The sequence below is a fragment of the Chrysemys picta genome, chromosome 2 (assembly GCF_011386835.1).
Source record: "Chrysemys picta bellii isolate R12L10 chromosome 2, ASM1138683v2, whole genome shotgun sequence".
Classification (NCBI taxonomy): domain Eukaryota; kingdom Metazoa; phylum Chordata; order Testudines; family Emydidae; genus Chrysemys; species Chrysemys picta.
Window position 1 is genome coordinate 274,045,474 of NC_088792.1, and position 19,305 is coordinate 274,064,778.

Sequence of the window (19,305 nt, forward strand, 5' to 3'; positions counted from 1 at the left end):
ATTGTGCCCTTCCCTCAAGAAACAGAAGGAAAAGGTGAAGCAGATTGTTTCTATCAAATTTTATTTAGCACTGAAGTCATTGGGACTAAAGCACTTGCTTAAATATGGCCATGAGTAGGCATAGATGTAAATACATGTTTAAGTGGCGTCTTGACTTGGGCCCTAAGTGAGTATTCAGGTAAGGACACATCACAGTGTTTGTACTAGACGTATTAACTGAACAGTGAAACTAATCTGGAGTATGTGTTCCTGGTCAGTCAGTGGCTCAAGTCATTGAGTTCTAAGGTCCAGTAGCTGGTTCAATGAGTATCTCCTTTGGGGAAAAAGAGATAAAAGGTAGTAAGGTGGTCAAGGTGCATCTTAGAGTAGCTGACTACTGTTTACCTCATTGAATCACATTGAGATCAGATTGCATGATCATAGTGGTCCCTTCCCGCCTTGGAATCCATGGGACTCTGCACATTTTCACATTTTTAGAGCTCCTTCATGCTATGATCTCATTTTTGTGTCCGTTCTTGAAGTATGATCTTTATGGGCCATTAACTAGGGAATCTTTACCTTTTTGTTGGTATGCCCAGTTTCTAACCATATTAAATTACCACATGTCCCTTCTGTCTGTAACTTGATTCTCATCTGATTATCTTCTCTGTATGCTCATGACCAGATTAAATCTGATTTGTGAATCTCTCTGCTATAAATTTCACATTTATGTATTCTGTGTACAGTGGCAAATTGGAATTTGTATCTATGTATTAACATTAAAAATATGGCCAGAATATCTACATAAACATATATACTAGGGCTGTTGATTAATGGCGATTAATCGCACTGTTAAATTTCAATTAGTATTCTATTGTTTGTTAAATATTTTGAATATTTTTCTACATTTTCAAATATATTGATTTTTGTTACAACACAGAAGGCAAAGTGTACAGTGCTCACTTTATATTATTTTGATTACAATTATGCTAAACATTCGTATGCCCCTTTATGCTTTGGCCACCATTCTAGAGGACACGCTTCCGTGCTGATGATGCTCATTTAAAAAAAAATACATTACTTAAATTTGTATTGTTTTACCTGCATTCTGCTGTATATTTCATGTTATAGCAGTCTCAGATGATGACCCAGCACGTTTGTTTTAAGAACACTTTCACAGCAGATTTGACAAAACTCAAAGAAGGTACCAATGTGAGATTTGTAAAAATGGCTACAGCACTGGACCCAAGGTTTAAGAATCTGAAGTGCCGTCCAAAATCTGAGAGGGATGAGGTGTGGAGCATGCTTTCAGAAGTCTTAAAAGAGCAACACTCTGATGCGGAAACTACAGAACCCGAACCACCAAAAAAGAAAATCAACCTTCTGCTGGTAGCATGTGACTCAGATGATGAAAATGAACATGCATCGGTCCACTCTGCTTTTGATTATCGAGCAGAACCCATCATCAGCATGGACGCATGTCCTCTGGAATGGTGGTTGAAGGATAAAGGGACATATTAATCTTTAGCGCATCTGGCACGTTAATATCTTGCAATGCGGGCTACTATAGTGTCATGTGAACAGGTATTCTCACTTTCAAGTGACATTGTAAACAAGAAACGGGCAGCATTATCTCCTGCAAATTGTAATCAAACTTGTTTGTCTGAGCGATTGGCTGAAGTAGGACTGGGTGGACTTGTAGCGCTAAAGTTTTACATTGTTTTATTTTTGAGTGCAGTTATGTAACAAAAATCTACATCTGTACGTTACACTTTCACAATAAAGAGATTGTACTAAAGTACTTGTATGAGGTGGATTGAAAAATACTATTTCTTTCTTTTACAGAGCAAATATATTATTTTTCATTATAAATAAAGTGACCACTGTAGACTTTGTATTCTGTGTTGTAATTGAAATCAATATCTTTGAAAATGTAGAAAACATGCAAAAATATATAAATAAATGGTATTCTATTATTGTTTAACAGCGCGATTAATTGTGATTAATATTTTTAATCGCTTGACAGCCCTAATATATACCTATATGTTCAGTATATTTGATTTATTTCTTAATTTGGAAAATGTAGCCAAATGTCTCTAGGTGTGCACAGCTAAATTCCCTCTAAGCCGTGTGGCTGTGCAGCCGCCTATTAAGTCCCACGCAGGGGCTCAGGGTTGCGGCGGGGAGAGGCACCTTTTCCCCAGCATGGACCTGCCGCGGCAAGGAGAGGTTCCTCTCCCCCAGCATGGGGAATAGGGGCGCCCTTCCCCCAACCCAGCTCCAACACAGTCCTGCCGCGACGGGGGAGAGGTGCCTCTCCCTCCCCACCCCCAGCCCAGGTGCTGTTGTGTGGGGAGAGAGCTGGTGGAAGTCCGTTCTCTCTCTCTCTCCGCAGTAGCACCCGAGCATCCCAAACACCTCATCCCTTGCCCCACCTCAGAGCCCTCACCCCTAGCCAGAGCCCGCACCTCTGCCCTAGCCCTAAAACCCTCATTCCCTGCTCCACCCTGGAGCCCTCCATCCCCCTCTTCCCCAGCATCCCAATCCTCTGCCCCAGCCCTGAGCCCCCCTCCCACACTCCAAACCCCTCAGCCCCTCCCCTGCCACATTAATTTTGTTATGTGCACCAAGATGGAGGTGATGTGTCACACATCACCTCCATCTTGGTGCACATAATAAAATTAATTCCTCACATGTGTGGGAAAAATTAGAGGGAACACTGGTGCACACCCACTCAAAAACAAATGTTAAATCTAACTAAATAGCACTCCTTCGTGGTCTTCTCTTCGCCGCTTCCCCTCACCTCTTCCCAGTGAGCACCTACCAACTTCACACACCCTTTGTGTTCTTCCAAGAAGTACTGTTTTTCTCCTCAGTCTTTCAAAAACACACAACTTGAGGCTTGTATAAAAAGGGGGTCTGATTCTAAAAACACTTGAACATACATAACTTACACGCATAGTCCTTTTGAAGTTGGTGAAACTACTCATGTGACTAAAGTTAAACTCATGTAAATTTTTGCAGAATTGAGCCTTAAATTGCAAGGGACAGTGAAATGCAAGTGGCAGTTGCCATTTGACTGTTTATTCTCACTGTTTGCAAACCAAAATAGGAGTCTGTAGAAATGGATTTGTGAAATGATGAACGAAAACACAATTATAGTGGTGGTAGCTTAAGCTGCTGACTTCATAAGAGAATGTACACAAAAGAATGTCACCTAAACAAACCTGACCATTTAAAAACTGACAAGGAATTCAAATCTTTTAATCAATACTGCTCTGTTACCATGGTGAAAACTAAGTTTTGACCATATGTCAGGCTGGAAATGTCAGATCCAAGATATTCATTCTAAGAACCTTTCAAGGTAAATTAGTCTCCGATCTTCACCCTTTGTTTCCTGGTTCTTTCAACTTTAAAATATCAGTCTTCTTACATAAAGAAAACAACTATAAAAACATGAACATGGGTTCATACCCTAAGCATCTATATAACTCGTATCTTCATGGTGATGCCAATGTGTGTGTTTAATTTCAAAATCTAATTCTATTCCTTTTTAATTGGAAAAATTACTTTATCCATGAAAAAGTAAAAATTCTATTCGAGACACAAGGTGGGTGAGTTAATCTTTTATTGGACCAACTTCTTTGGAGAAAGACAAGGTTTGAAGCTATGCAAAGCTTGACTTTCACTATCAGAAGTTAGTCCAAAAAAAAATGACATCTTCCATCTTGTCTGTCCCAGACCCTCTGACCAGCATGGCTACAACACTACAAACTTAATAATTTATTTTAATAATTTTGTACAAACATAGATTGTGGTAATTTCTACTTCCATATCCTCATTTGTTAACCACCCTGCCATTACCCCTAAGCTCCTCATTATATTTATTAAAAACTGAACCAAAGTATTTGCTTACATGTTGGACCATGCCTAGATTCTTTAATCTCCGCCCCGTCCCCTATGCTTAGCTGTCCCACTTCTTGTTTCTTTGGAGTGTTTTATAGCATGCATATTTCTTTCTTGCTCTAAGATGATTGATTCTGCATTATATTGTGACTTGATCAACCTTGACGAAAGTATTACACTGAAGATACGCTAATATGCCCTAGTTTGCATGATCTATTTTCACATTTGTTAGGGTTACCATATCTGAACTTTAAAAAAAGAGGACACTCCATTGGGGGGTAGCCCTGCCCCCTAGCCACTCCTTCCTGCCCCCTGACAGCCCCCCCAGCACCCCCAACCCATCCAACCCCCCCCCCCCCGCTCCCTGTCTGCTGGCTGACCCCCTTCTCCAACTCCCCGGCCCCCTTACCGTGCCACTCAGCTTAGAGCAGGTGTTTTGCCGTGCCTTGCCCAAGCGCTGCCGAGCGGCGTGCTAAGGCTGCAGGGGATGGGGGGAGCTGGGAGGGGGTTTTGGCTGCCGAGGCCCCAATGCGAGCGGTGCTTGGCCACCCTGTCAGCCGCTTTTCGGTCAATAAATAACAGACCGGGGGGAAATCCCGGACATTTTTAGATTTTTAGAAATCCCTCCCGGACGGCTATTTAAAGAGCGAAAAGCCAGACATGTCCAGGGAAACCCAGACGTATGGTAGCCCTAACATTTGTTGTATTAGTGGTATTACAATCTAGGGCCTTGGCTACACTGGCAATTCACAGCGCTGCGCTCAGGGGTGTGAAAAAACACCTCCCCTGAGCGCAGCGAGTGCAGCGCTGTAAAGCGCCAGTGTAATCAGCGCCTGCAGCGCTGCACGCTCTCTCGCAGCGCTGCAAGCTATTCCCCTCGCAGCGCTGGCGGCGCGACTACACTCGTGCACAGCAGCGCTGTGAATCCGCGAGTGTAGCCAAGGCCTAAGAAGCGAAGTGCATGACACTTGGGCAACTCTGTACAGACCTGCTGATCTGAGGTCTAGAGACTCTTATGACATGGTTTTTTAGAAAGACATGAGATTTCAAGGTGCTGACTCACTCAGTAGTAGGAAAGGAGAAATGCTGTGGGAAGGAAAAACAATCAATGGGTTGAAAGAAATAAGTAAACCAGGATAAAAATGTATATGAGGGAATCAAGAGAAACACTGGGGAGTGAGAGGGAGAGGAAGGGTCGATGGCAGGAAAGTAGAGCAGCCAGCAGAACTGAGCAAAGGAATGTAATTGGAGAAGGAAAGAACTTGAGGTAATTGAATATTTCTAAATAATGGATCGAAACTCTTAAGAGACCATCGAGAAGATGAAACATGCACTGGGGATTCATTTGAATTGCTCAGTAGATTTGAAAGAAACATTTGATTGAAGATACTTAATGTTAAACCTTATGTGAGCTATGCGTTTTTGTACTTGATTTAAGTTATTAAATTTAACTTACTGTGAAGTTTCTCACTACTTTGTGTGTAGTATGTTCTGTTTCTTAAATTTAATTTAAAGGTTTAAAATGTGTAATGTTTAGAATTTCCTTATATAGCAATAGTATTGCCTTTTGAATCCAGAAAGATGTAGGTGCAAGTTATTTGCTTGTAAGGAATGACAATCTATGTTTAAAAAACTGGTTTCTCTTTGAATGAAGCTGTTTCAAGGTTAGACTCCTGAAATGCAGTCATTCTTTTAAGCAAAGCTGTTGAGAAGGCTAAATCTTCAAATACTGTGTATGATTTGGGTAATATGGATAAATACTTTGTTTTGCAGCAAGGACTGTTTAAGCAAATAAAATACATAATTGATTAACTTGTTGTAAAATTCAGTGTATAGAAAGAGGTCAAATGAAATCTATCGAGCATCTTGCTATCTTTTTTGCGTTTAGCCTGTGTAATTGATCTCCATCTTGGGGAGTGAGAAGACTTGTAAAACTATATGCAGAGCACTGTGTATTATCTAAGTAGTTGTGCATATGGGGGGATGGCTTTGTCACAACATATTCTTAATGTGCCATTTGTGTGAGATAGACGGAAGGTGAGATCTGCTGCTGAAATTTTTAGTTTTTCTTAAAAAAATAACAAAAACAAACAAAACAAAAATCTTATTGCAACTGGAAGTCCGGGATCCAGACTAACCTATTGCCTTTGGAGCAGCCTGCAGCCATACACCGCTAAGCTGTTAGCATATCAAGTCTCTCAAGATATGGATGGCTGGATTGGGCTAGCCTGAGTTGGGCCACCACTTGGAAAGGCCATCTCTAAGGAAAATGAAGGTGCTGTAGGAAGCTGTGATGGCAGTTTAATAACTGTCAATTTTCCTTTGTCTATATCAAATCATCTAGCAATGGTGAAGTGAAGATGAGCACAGACTCACTCCATCTTCTGCTCTTTAGTGCCTTCCAGACTGGTAGTATTGGTAGTAACTAGGCCACAGAACAAATTTAATTTTTTCTTTGTTCTGACAATGTTGATACAGACGCCTGCTTAAGGTAAGAGTAAGAGACAGGTCTGTAGTCTTCGTTTGAACCTTTCTTCTTGGTGAGTTACACAAGAAACCAGCCAGTTCACTTTCAGCTATGGATGGACAGTAAAGGTACACAAAGCCAGTGAGGTATTGGTTCCTAGATGCCTGGAAGAGAATAAACGAGTCTGTCCTGTTAATTCTGGATCACAGAAAAAAGAAGGGTTATTTTCTTTTTCAGGATTTCTGTAAGCAGAGCATCTGTGTTTTGAGATTTTCAAGATCAGTAATTTATGCATTTGATATCTGTTAAAATACTTGTCTGTCTTTTGTGATCCTTACCCAATGACAGTCACACAATCTGCCTAATCTTCCTTCTCAACTCCTGCATGATACATGTTAAGATATTTTCTCTGGTATAATAACATTTCCAAAGAATTTGGCACAGAGGTTTCTAAACTGAGACACTTATAAAAGTATTTGTAGGACAAAGTTCTGAGAAACAAAAATGAAAATAAAATTTCCTGGGATGCCTGGTGTGACATTATGGTGAAGTTCATGTCTGCTTGCACCTCCCCATATTCACTGGTATTTTGACAAAATTGCCAACTTTGTCAAAAGGATGATATTACAGTTGTTTGGATTAGGGTAGAGAATTCGGACTTTGACTGCTGAAGCTTATAAAACTAAAATGGAGAGCTTTCATTTGTCATGTAACCGTGCCTATAAATTAAAAATCTTCTATTTCATGGTCCTGAGCAGAAGGCTAGCATTTTTCACATAACAAAAGATTCTCAGGTGAGTGAGTCATCTGGTTGAAGGAAAGCTCTGATTTCATTACTAGGAGGATAACATTGAATGACTTTTCTAAATTACTGTGTTAGTAAAAAGATTTCCAACTGTTGAGTATTTTGGAGCTTTACAGGCTTATGAACCATAACAAGTTTTCACATCTACGGGTGCAGTTGTCATTATGCACCATACATGAGTTTTTATGCTTCAGCTCTGAGCTTGATTGAAGACTTTTCCTAATAGCCATTCAGTATGCATTTCAAGACTGCTTAAGATAGTAGCATTGAATAGACCTTATTTAGAACTGTTGACATTCATTTAAAGTGATTATTTTAACTTCTGACTTGTAGCAAACAATTACTGATCAACTCAGAATGTGGTGACAATCATATGTCTTCATGGAAAGTTTTGTGGAGTTTCCCATCGAGTTCAACAGATGAGTTGCAGTAACATATTGTAGGTCCTGAGATGAGTCCAAAGACCAATTTTGGGCCTGCATCCCTATCTGCAAGCATTTCACCATATCAAAGTGCAGCCCTGCAGGGAAGGATGGAAAGTCTAAACTCCTTTAATTATCTTAGCATAATGTTGTTGGCTTCTGCCATTTTTTTCTAATTTTATCTTGAGTTGAAAAGAGTTGCAGCAAACTGTTCCAGTGCAAGCTGAGAAGCAACACTAACCTCCCACTACCATTGTTTACTTTTGAGCATTTCCTGAAAAATAAATGCCCCTGGGAAAGTGTGAAGTTTTAAAAACTTCATGCATGGTTTACAAAGGAAATACTAAAAAAAAAAAAAAATCTATAATCACCGATGCAACTGGATGCCAGAAAGCTTTTTGAAGCAGTTAGTGAATTTAAATATCGGGGTATTTAGTTAGGATTCCAATTTCTTATTATTAAAACAGTACATACAGTACTTGTAGTCAAAAATAAAATTAAAACATGTAATTTGTGGAGGAAACATGAATTCATGCTTATAAGCAACTAGAATAAGTTTGCCAGAGTGCTGTTTTTTCCCACTGGTTAGTGAATGAGATCATTGCAGTGAATCTCTTCTTTGGCAGTAATCTCAGTTAAATAGATGTTTGTGCTTTGTTCTGGATCCCATTGAATACAAAGATGAATTCAACTTCTCTGTATGGATATTGAAAGTTCTCTATGATCTTAGCTACGTAAGAGATCAGTCCCTTCTTGTCCATGATTTCTCAGAACTGCTGAGCTCTAGTTGTATGCTGAACATTTTTACCAGTGAAGAAAACTAGTTAGTGCCAGAGACTCAGCTTTTACAGGAGCTGGAGATAGACTAGGGAACTCACTCCCTGGAGAGAGAAGAATGACCATGAAACAAACTACTGGTACTGTCAGAATTCACTGCAAACCTCATTTCTTCAGTTTTTCCCTCAGTTTCTTCATAAACACAAAACACATCCATTCACACAAAAACATGAGCAAGCAAACAGAGCCTATAAACTAATCAAGTTGTTTTTTTCAAGACTATGAAGGATGGAGAGTGTTGCTTCTATTTTTAATTCTTGGCACTTGGGCTGATGGGGAGGGGCCATAAAAGAGCCTAGGTAATATCAGAATAACAGTGAGTGAGTGGACACACTCTTTGTACAGATTGTTAATGAAAAGATCTTCTCTGTCCAAACTGTAAGATTTTGACAGGGATTCTTATAGGTAAGAGGCCAAGAAAAAACTTCTGGCATGTGATAGAGGCACAATTTTTTTACTTACCTATTTTTTAACTAGGAGAAAAATGCTATTTGGCTGTTCAGAACTTCTTTGTAGCTGTCTTAATTTAAAAATCAAACCCTAAAACTTGCAGTGTGCATTAATTAAGCCTTCTATATTAAAGCCAGTTTAAATTTCAGATGTTTCTGTTCATGGATTACAGTTAAATATTTCACTTTGTTATATAACTTTTCATTATACCAAATTCAGTGGTTTGGGGTTTTACTCTTGTGATTTGCAATATAATGGGATTTAGTCATGTGGTCAGCTTTTTGGACAAACTAAGCTGCGATCCCCATGCAGTTCAGTATTTTTACTCTGTAAAACTGAGTAGTCAATAATTAGAATACCATTCAAATCTAGCATGGGTAGATTTATAATAGTTTTGAAGTGGCTTCTAAAAGCACTTCAGTGGATGTTTCTTTTAGTCTGCCACAAGTGACTATCATGTGGGAGACAAAAGGATAAAATAATGCAAGGACCTAGGAATGCATTTTTTTTTTTAAAAACCCTTCTAAATATTTAACCATAAGTGGAATTTCTACTCAAACAGTCTTCGCTGCACCAAGGCATCTGTGAGAAGAGTCTTTATAATGGATTTAAATTTAGTAATACCCTCATAAAAAACATAAGAATGGCCATACTGGGTCAGATGAAAGGTCCATCTAGCCCACTATCCTGTCTTCCAACAGTGGCCAATGCCAGGTGCTTCAGAGGGAATGAAGAGAACAGGTAATCATCAAGTGATCGTCCCCTGTTGCCCATTTCTAGCTTCTGGCAAACAGAGGCTTGGGACACCATCCCTGCCCATCCTGGCCAATAGCCGTCGATGGACCTTGTGACACTGCACCCCATATTCTTCGCAGTGATATTATTATGACCTATTTATACTGTATTTTATGGAAGATAAGTCATGTGAGGTGCCATTGGAAATGTTATGAGTTGTTGAATTTGATTATCCTGTTTGTATGCATGTATCATTTTTGTATGTGAAGTTATGAATATTGACTATGTATCTGTATTCCAAATGTAGTTACACCTGGATAATGCCCACTAGATAAGATACTTTCAGTCTAGATAGTGGGTGGGGAAGGGCCTATTTGGGGCAATGGGCCATTAGGAAAAACAATAGGCCTTAGGAAAAGCTTATCTACCACCTAGTGAGCCTTCCTGTGAATGCTCCAAACAGCCTGTGCGTGATGGCTGCTATGATTCTACAAGAACGTGATGAGACCATATCTTGGGATGTCAGTATTTTTCCACAGACCGGTCTGGGAACCGAGCTTTGGAACAAAGGGTTCCCGCCATATGCAAAAGCTATATAAGGCAGGGAGTGACATAATTGGTCTTCTTAACTCCCCACACAAGAAGACGCCTGAAAACACCTGAGGAACAAAGACTGAACTGGGGGAAGTGCTGGACCCAGGCTAAGGGGATTTCTAGCCTGTGAATGATACACCGGGGGATTTCAAACTGTAAAGCAAATGCAGCTTGCCCCTTAAAAATCTGCAGCCTGTTTGTATTATCTCGTAGGGTGAGAATCTGCTATTCATATCCAATCTATTTAGTATATTAAGTTTACTTTGCATTTTTTTGTTTGTTTGCTAAGTAATCTGTTTTGATCTGTTTGCTATCACTTTTAATCACTTTCTTTGCTTTATCTAAACCAGTGTTTGGGAATCATCGCTCAGGGGCAAAAGCCTGTTGCATGTTCCTCTCCACATTAAGGGAGGGGGAAAATTTTATGAGCTTATGCTGTACAGTTCCCTGTGCAGCGCAAGACGGTATAATTTTGGGTTTATACTCGAGAGGGGGTATGTGCCTGAGGGAGGAGCTGGGAATAGCTTTCCCATGCAGGGGCTGGTCAGAGAGCCTGCTTGTAACTGCAGCTGGGTATGTGTCTACCTGTATGTATGCTGGTGAAAGTGCAGGCTTGGAGGGCTTTGTAGCTTGTCACAGCAGTACAGTGTGAGAGGGAGCCCAGGCTGGTGGGTCAGGGAGCTCAGTGGTACGCCAATTCCATGTGACACCCTGGGGGAACCCGTCACACACCTATCCTCTATGAATTCATCTAGGTTTTTTTTTAACCCAGTTAGTCTTGACCTTCACAACATCCTCTGGCAAGGAGTTCCACAGGTTGATTGTGCGTTGTATGATTAAATACTTCCTTTTGTTTGTTTTAAATCTGCTGCCTATTAATTTCATTTGGTGAACCCCTAGTTCTTGTGTTATGAGAAGGAGTAAATAACACTTCCTTATTTACTTTCTCCACACCAGTCATGACTTCATAGACCTCAATCATATCCCCCCTTAGTCGTCTCTTTTCCAAGCTGAAAAGTTCCAATCTTCTTAATCGTTCCTTATATAGAAACTGTTCCATATACCGCCTTTGCTTAAACTATAAGGTATTGTATACAGGTAGCTCTAATGTGATTAGTCTCCTGACTTTTAAATAGGTGTCCCTGTCCTTAAAATTTAACATTCTTGTTTAAAAGTCTGTTTTGTAAGGCTTTCATATTAGCCAGGAATTTATTTAAAAAATATGATAAACTTGCTAAATATACTAAAAGAAATCCAAATTGGTAGTTTGATACTACCACTGTAAAGTTGTATACAGCTGCTGAATTAGCACAGGTTTTCCTAAAACTAAACTGTTTCTCTCTCCTGTCATCTCTCATACGAAAGGAAGGCTATACATTACATGAAAGTTTGATTTAACGAGTCTGGTCATGTCATCTCATTCATACTGTATCCTGTTTACAGTGGGTGGTGTTAACAGAATTTGATACTTGGGTTGTTCCGTGTTTGGTAGCTTTATGTTGATGTCACACGGAGAGCTAATTAGATACGTTTACAGTCTTCTAGTACATTACATGAATACTGCTAAACTGAGCTGAAAAGATGCTGAACTGTTGAAAAAGGACAGCTAAAAAGAATAGAATACGTGGAAAGTAACCTCGCGTACAGGATGAGGCAATATGTTCAAGTTCCGACAGTTGAACAGGAAAATACCTATGACTACAATCCTGCATGGGAGCCAAGTCCATTTATGCGTTTGGGTAGGTGGGAAAAAATCACTTACTATTTTGATGTTATGCAACATTTCTCACTGTATGGCTTGTAGAATGTTTTTATTTAAAAAACAAAAGAGAATGCTCTTAGTAAATACTTAACATGTAGACTATGAAATCTTGATTTCAGAGGACATATATTTGAATACTAGGAAAATGTGTACTGTTAAAGTTAGTGTTAATCTACTGTGTAAAACTTTTATATGGAATATAATGTACTGATACAGCTTTTTCCACTGACCTAACTTCAAGATTCATATATTTATTTGCTTATGAATATTGTTTTCCCCATTCTATTTTTTTTGCCATAAGCAAACCAGTTCAGGGCACAAAAGCACGCCAGAATCTTTTTCTTTGTTCCTGTTGCTCAGATGGTAAAATGTAGTAAATACAACACAATTGAAAGATACTATGGGAAATCTGCAGTGGGGGTAAAAGGTAAAATGGACATGTTTCAAGTCTACTGTACTATTTTGTTTAGTTTGGCAAATTCATTTGGTTGAACAAAATTCAGTGTGGTGAATATCCTCCCCACAAAGGGTAGCAGTTGTGTCCTGTTTGTCACATGGTCTGGCTACCAGAATGAGTCAGCAAAACAGCTCATAAATAAGTGTCAAGATCAAATCCTCTCAGTTATTTTACATTCAGATTATATTGCTTCAATTGTCAAAAACACTGTTTTTAGGCTTGCTGTTGTAGCTCTTGGTATAGAAGAGTTGCCTTTAGTACTGAGCTTTTAATTTGGCCTTTCTTGACAGTAAATGGGAGAAAGGGACACAAGTATGTGAAAGATGATTAAAAAAGAAAGTCTTTATTGGAATGAACAGTATTTTCATTAATTGTAAACATAATAGCTGTATGGAAAATATGTATTTAGAATGTTTTCTGTTATTTGAAATAACTATCTCAAATTATTTTGCTAAAGTTACTCTTAAGAGTTATGGAATTGTTCTAATTTAGGAAAATAATCTAATAAGATTCCAATATCTTTGCTGAAGTGTGGCGCCCAGACTTGGGTACTCACCTCCAGCTGAGGACTCACCAGTGCTGAATAGAGCCAGAACCATTACTTTCCATATCTTACATATGACACTTTGGTTAATACACCCCACAATATTTTCCTTTTTCACAGCTGCATCCAGTTGTTGAATCGTATTCAATTTGTGATCCACTACAACCTCCAGATTCTTTTCAGCAGTACTACTACCTAGCCAGTTATTCGCCATTTTTAGATGTGTATTGGGTTTCTTTCTTAATAGTAGTACTTTGCATTTGCCTTTATTGAATTTCATCTTGTTGATTTCAGAACAATTCTCCAATTTTCAAGGTAATTTTGAATTCTAATCCTGTCCTCCCAAGTGCTTGCAACTCCTCCCAGTTTGGTGTCATCCACAAATTTTATAAGCATGCTCTCCACTCCATTAGCCAAGTCATTAATGAAAATGGACAGATCCCTGCGGGACTCCACTAGATACTTCCTCCCAGTTTGACAGCGAACTGTTGATAACTCTCTGAGTATTGTCTTTTAGCCAGTTGTGCACCCACCTTATGGTAATTTCATGTAGACCACATTTCCCTAGTTTGCTTATGATGATCTTTACTTCAGTTTTTTAGTATTCTATAATATGTACCTGATTTAGCCAGTTGTTGCAAGTTCAGTCTTGTTTCCTTATTTTAAGCAATATCAAATATTACAAAATGTTGTACTGTACAAATAGGTTTCTTTAAGATATTTGTAGGTGTCCTTTTAAAAAAAATCACGTAAATCACTTACTCGATTGATATTTTGATGTGGTGCTGTGGAGGATTCTTGTGAAATGTAGTAAGTTTTCCCCCCCCCCCCCCCCCCCTCAGTCCTATAGTGAAGTAATATTTCTGTTATCTCTATCTGGTGCTGTGGAAATTATCTATTATACTGTGTTTTCAACTATGTATTCATGAATGAATCAAAGGACTGATGAAGGTAGACTGAAGGACCAAGTGTTTAAAAACAAATTGTTGTAAATTTCACAATTGTTGTTTGCAAGTTACATAAGATGAAAAACAATGAATTAAATTGTCAGAAAATGGGCATAACTGAAATTGAATGGGGCTCTTCTTTCCCAAATGGAAAGTTAATTATTAGGAGGGAGAGAAGAGGTGGATAGGGTAACAGTATCTAGTGCTGTACAGTCTCTGTAATGGAGAGGGATACAGCAAAATTAGACAAGGAGTTGTGTATCTATTACAGCTCCTCTTGACTGGTAGAAAGCAAGAGTGGAAAATTCCTGACCAGTTATTGAGTTTGAAACCAGCGGATAGCTTATACTTGGACCTTCCATACATCTTGTTGGATGATAAATATGGCTAAAAATGACACAGGTTTCTGAGTTGCATAGAGATCCAAATGTTGAGTAAAGTCATACAACTACGGATATGACCTTCACCGTACACACCTATCCCCTCCTAAACACTGTCCCTACCCCCAAACAAATAAACTGCAGTCATCAAGGTAGTAACCAGACATTCTTAAGTCTGTTTTGTTTTAACGTGGGTGTTGTTTTCCCTTAGCAACCTTGATGTTTTAGCAAAGTTTTTGTATGTTTGTGTTAGATGTTAGGAAGGGGATCCGATTGGTAGGCATCTAATCTCCTCTAAAGTGTTCACCTCCCCTACCCCATTATATTGCTTGCTATTTGGGTAGGTATTGTGTTTTGAGATTTGAGAGGCAGGCTCCCACTGATTTTTGTGGACAATTACTAATATTAGCTTATCTCTAAATGGCTCCTGTGCTTCAGAGCTGCTCTACTGTGGATCTGGGACTTGACCAATGAGTTGGAATCACATCATATCTGACCCATTTCTGGAATAATTTAAAACTAGATTGGATAAAGCACTTAAAAATACTGCAGGGAATAAATCTGCACTGGTAGAGGAATGTACCAGATGGCTAGCTGGCTATATTCCATTTTTGATTTTAAATGTGCATTATTACTTTAATTGCTGTTTCTTGTCATGTAAATTATAATGGGTTTTTATTCCTTTGAACAATCTGGTTGTGCTCAACCCCAGAAAAAAATGAACTATACCTAACCCATATTCTCTTGTCTTTGTGAACAGGAAATGTGATGTGTGTTGCTTATTATGATAGAGAGACTGCATATTTTACTCTGACTCTTTTGATGTATCTGAGTAGAACGTTGTCAGTTAGTGCGGTTGACAGCGGAAATGGGGCAAGAAGATGGAGGAACAGGCATTTTTAAAAGTGTAATTTCATTTAGTTGTCTTAATAGCCTACAAATGATAGAAGGATGGGAAGGGAGCATCTTGGTATATTTTGGTTTGCATATTGCATTCACAGAATAATTAATTGGCTACTAAATATCAGACTAATTTTATTGCTTACTGTAAATTACAGATGTAAGTATGAAGTGTGTGTGTATACACACATACAATAATATGTCCCTTCCTTATATTGTGAAAGGATAATCCAGAGCCAATATAATCTTGCCTACATGCTCGGGGTTCTACTGATCGCCATATTTGGGGTAGGGAAGGAATTTTCCTCCAGGGTAGATTGGCAGAGGCCCTGGAGGTTTTTCGCCTTCCTCCGCAGCAAGGGGCGGGGGTCCCTAGCTGTAGGATTCTCTGCGACTTGAAGTCTTTAAATCACAGAATTTGGGGACTTGAACAACAGAGTCAAGGGAAAGGGGTTGGGTCAGCTTTTGTGGCCTGCATCATGCGGGAGGTCAGACTAGATGATCATAATGGTCCCTTCTGACCTTAAAATCTATGAGTCTATGAGTCTATAAGGCAATAAATGGATCAGTTCTGGTGCAATTTATTGTCTTGTTTGGATGTTTGCATTTTTCTTGTTGTCCCCCACCCCCATTTAATGTAACTTACAGTGGCAAAGACATTTCTAGGACACAGTGGTTCCCAGTACTCAAGAAATTTACGTATTGTCTCTGAAGTATTTACAAAGGGATTATGACACCTATCCAACAGAATGAGTGTCTGAATGCTTTTCTGTTAATCATGAAAAGAAATATTTTCAGCAGTATATTGTTAGGGTTTTTTTTTCTCTTAACAATTGTTGGTTATTAAGAGTATTGGTTTGGGCTGTGGAAATACTCTTGTTTGAGCATGAGATTAACTTTACAGCAAATGACTTACTTACAATGTATGATTTACTACATAGTTGTCCCAATCAAAGTGCATTACATATGTATTTCAAAATACTAAACTGGCCTTAACAGCCACATGCAATCTAACATTGTTGTTCCTGTGAGATTCCCCAGGATGCAACATGAGCTGTTGTGTCCCCTCAGCTCTCCAGCCTAGGATGCTTTTTACACTGCTTTGCTCATGAACAACAAAATTCTCTAGGGGTACATCTACACTACAGGGGGGAGTCGATTTAAGATACGCAAATTCAGCTACGTGAATAGTGTAGCTGAATTCGACGTATCGCAGCAGACTTACTCCGCTGTGAGGACGGCGGCAAAATCGACTTCTGCGGCTTTCTGTTGACGGCGCTTACTCCCACCTCCGCTGGTGGAGTAAGAGCGTCGATTCGGGGATCGATTGTCGCGTCCCGATGGGACGCGATAAATCGATCCCCGAGAGGTCGATTTCTACCCGCCGATTCAGGCGGGTAGTGTAGACCTAGCCTAGGTGCTGATCACACTCAACCACCAGCATGTAAAGTTACTCTCTAGCTGAGTACTAAATGCGGTGCCCAGCCATCCATGAAGAGGTACAGGGCGACACTTGCATGCCCCTCAGTCCCAGCCTTGCCCCTCAGAAATGTGTCTTCTACTGTTCAGTAGACTCTATAAGCTCATTAACTAGTTTGTCATATCAACAAAGGGTAACGAATATGCATCAGTCCAGTTGACCTGACTAAAGATTTCCCAAATACTTCAATCAAACACACTGGTTTAGATAAAAGAGTAAAACAAGTTTATTAACTAGAAACTGATTTACACGTGGTATGTTACAAAGGTCACACTTGGTTACAAAAGAAATAAGATAAATATGCAATCTAATTCCTAAGCTTGAACAAGCTAAGTAAGATTTGAAACACGTGGCTTGCTCACTTCACCAGTTGTTGCAGGCAGTTGTTATAGAATCACAGAACATTAGAGTTGGAAGAGACCTCAGGAGGTCATCTAGTCCAATCCCTGGCTCAAAGCAGGACCAACCCCAACTAAATCATCCCAGACAGGGCTTTGTCAAGCTGGGCCTTAAAAACCTCCTAAGGATGGAGATTCCACAACCTCCCTAGGTAACACATTCCAGTGCTTCATCACCCTCTTAGTGAAATAGTTTTTCTTAATATCCAATCTAGACCTCCCCCACTGCAACTTGAGACCACTGCTCCTTTTTCTTTCTTCTGCCACCACTGAGAATAGCCTAGCGCCATCCTCTTTGGAACCCCCCTTCAGGTAGTTGAAGGTAGCTATCAATCCTCCCCTCACTCTTCTCTTCTGCAGACTAAATAAGCCCAGTTCCCTCAGCCTTTCCTCATCAGTCATGTACCCCAGCCCTCTAATCATTTTCGTAGCCCTCTTTACAGTTTGTCCACATTCTTTCTGTAGTGGGGGACCCAAAACTGGACGCAGTACCGAATAGGAGAATAATCACGTCCCTCAATCTGTTGGCAGTGCTCCTACTAATGCAGCCCAATATGCCATTAGCCTTCTTGGCAACAAGGGAACACTGTTGATTCATATCCAGCTTCTCGTCCACTGTAATCCCCAGGTCCTTTTCTGCAGAACTGCTGCTTAGCCAGTCGGTCCCCAGCCTGTAGCAGTGAATGGGATTCTTCCTTCCTAAGTGAAGGGCTCTTCACTTGTCACTCCTTACCTGAGGAGGTTGTGAAGGCTAGGACTATAACAGAGATTAAAAGAGAACTGGATAAATTCATGGAGGTTAAGTCCATTAATGGCTATTAGCCAGGACGGTAAGGAACGGTGTCCCTAGCCTCTGTCTGTCAGAGGGTGGAGATGGATGGCAGGAGAGAGATCACTTGATCATTGCCTGTTAGGTTCACTCCCTCTGGGGCACCTGGCATTGGCCACTGTTGGTGGACAGGATACTGGGCTAGATGGACCTTTGGTCTGACCCGGTATGACCTTTCTTATGAGGTGGTTTTGCTGCTTGACTGCCCCTGTTTAACTCAGATGATGTGTCTTGCCCCACTGCTCCAGATGAAAGTTTTTAACTTTCAGGCCCTGGAGTAGGATAGACCCATGCTCTACAAGTCTTTATGCCAATGCACATCATCTTCTGGTGGAATTGTTGCCTGTTATCTTTCTGGCAGATACTTCTTCCTAAGGAAAACATGGCAAGGTGTGCAAAAAATGAGCTATATTACAATATTAATTAATTTTTTTGTTTAACTCGCTTTCCACAAATGACACTTTTCTAGAAAGTGAGGTTGCACAGTATAGTTACCCTTTAACTTTGCAGCTGTGTTTTCCTGTATGTGTAGCCCATACACCTCCTGGGTATGGTGCTCTATCTCCCTCTAGTGGCACCAAGACTACTTAGAGATGGCTCTTAGCTAATGCTGTGTAGAAGACTATGTGGCTTTTGGCTCATGCACTAAGCTTCAGAGGTCCCAGGTTTGATCTTGTCGACGCCCTGGGTCTGTCAGTGTGACATAGGCTCGCACTCTTCCTCTCTTAAATGATTCTATACAGCTTCTAAAACATTCACCTTCTAATAACCTAATTTTTTTGTTTTTTGCTTTTTTTTGTTTTTCTGGCAAATGTTTTTCCAGGAGTATGCTGTTGCTGTTCTGCTTTGCGCCCTCGTTACAAACGTCTGGTGGATAACATATTCCCCGAAGACCCCAAAGTAAGTAATGATTTAATTAAACCCTTAACCAAAATCCTGAATTTGAATCTTCTTTGTTTACTCAAATATTATTGTACCGGAAATAGTAATATTTTGTAACTTTTAATGTACTTTTTGGAGAACGAAAGGCATTCAATTTTTAATCTGCCAGAGCATTCTCCAGTAAGAGAGAAATCTGCAAAATTGTCATCCAACTGTTTGGACCACAAATATTTAATATTAAACAGGATTTTTGTTCAGATATGACCACAAGTTTGAACGTATTTCCTTTTCTCTGTATGCCTAGCACTTCTTTGTTTTCTGTCTTTTTGAAATATATAGTTTGGTTCACCCAATGGACTATGATCCAATTGTTTTTCATCTTTAGTGTCCATATGTATTGGTTTATTGTGACTTCATTTGGACACATAGAGTAGAAATCCTTTCATACCATAAAAAGAACAGGAGTACTTGTGGCACCTTAGAGACTAACAAATTTATTAGAGCATAAGCTTTCGTGGACTGCAGCCCACT

At 39.7% G+C, this 19,305-nt stretch overlaps 1 protein-coding gene across 24 annotated transcripts in view; it reads left to right on the forward strand.

The window, feature by feature from the left end:
• EFR3A (EFR3 homolog A) overlaps positions 1-19,305 on the forward strand; it is a 151,663-nt gene that overhangs the window by 36,516 nt on the left and 95,842 nt on the right. For 11 of the 24 annotated variants that reach the window (XR_010599015.1, XR_010599013.1, XR_010599014.1 and 8 more), the window contains 2 exons: positions 11,733-11,934; positions 18,716-18,792. The exons of 3 other annotated variants lie outside the window; for them this stretch is intronic. Coding sequence is in view for 16 of the 21 variants with exons in the window: in XM_065586154.1 (XP_065442226.1) it covers positions 11,844-11,934; positions 18,716-18,792 (168 nt within the window). In the remaining 5 variants the exon portion in view is untranslated. The remainder of the gene's footprint in view (positions 1-11,732; positions 11,935-18,715; positions 18,793-19,305) is intronic. 10 more of the 24 variants (XR_010599018.1, XM_065586159.1, XM_065586160.1 and 7 more) reach the window with 1 other exon arrangement.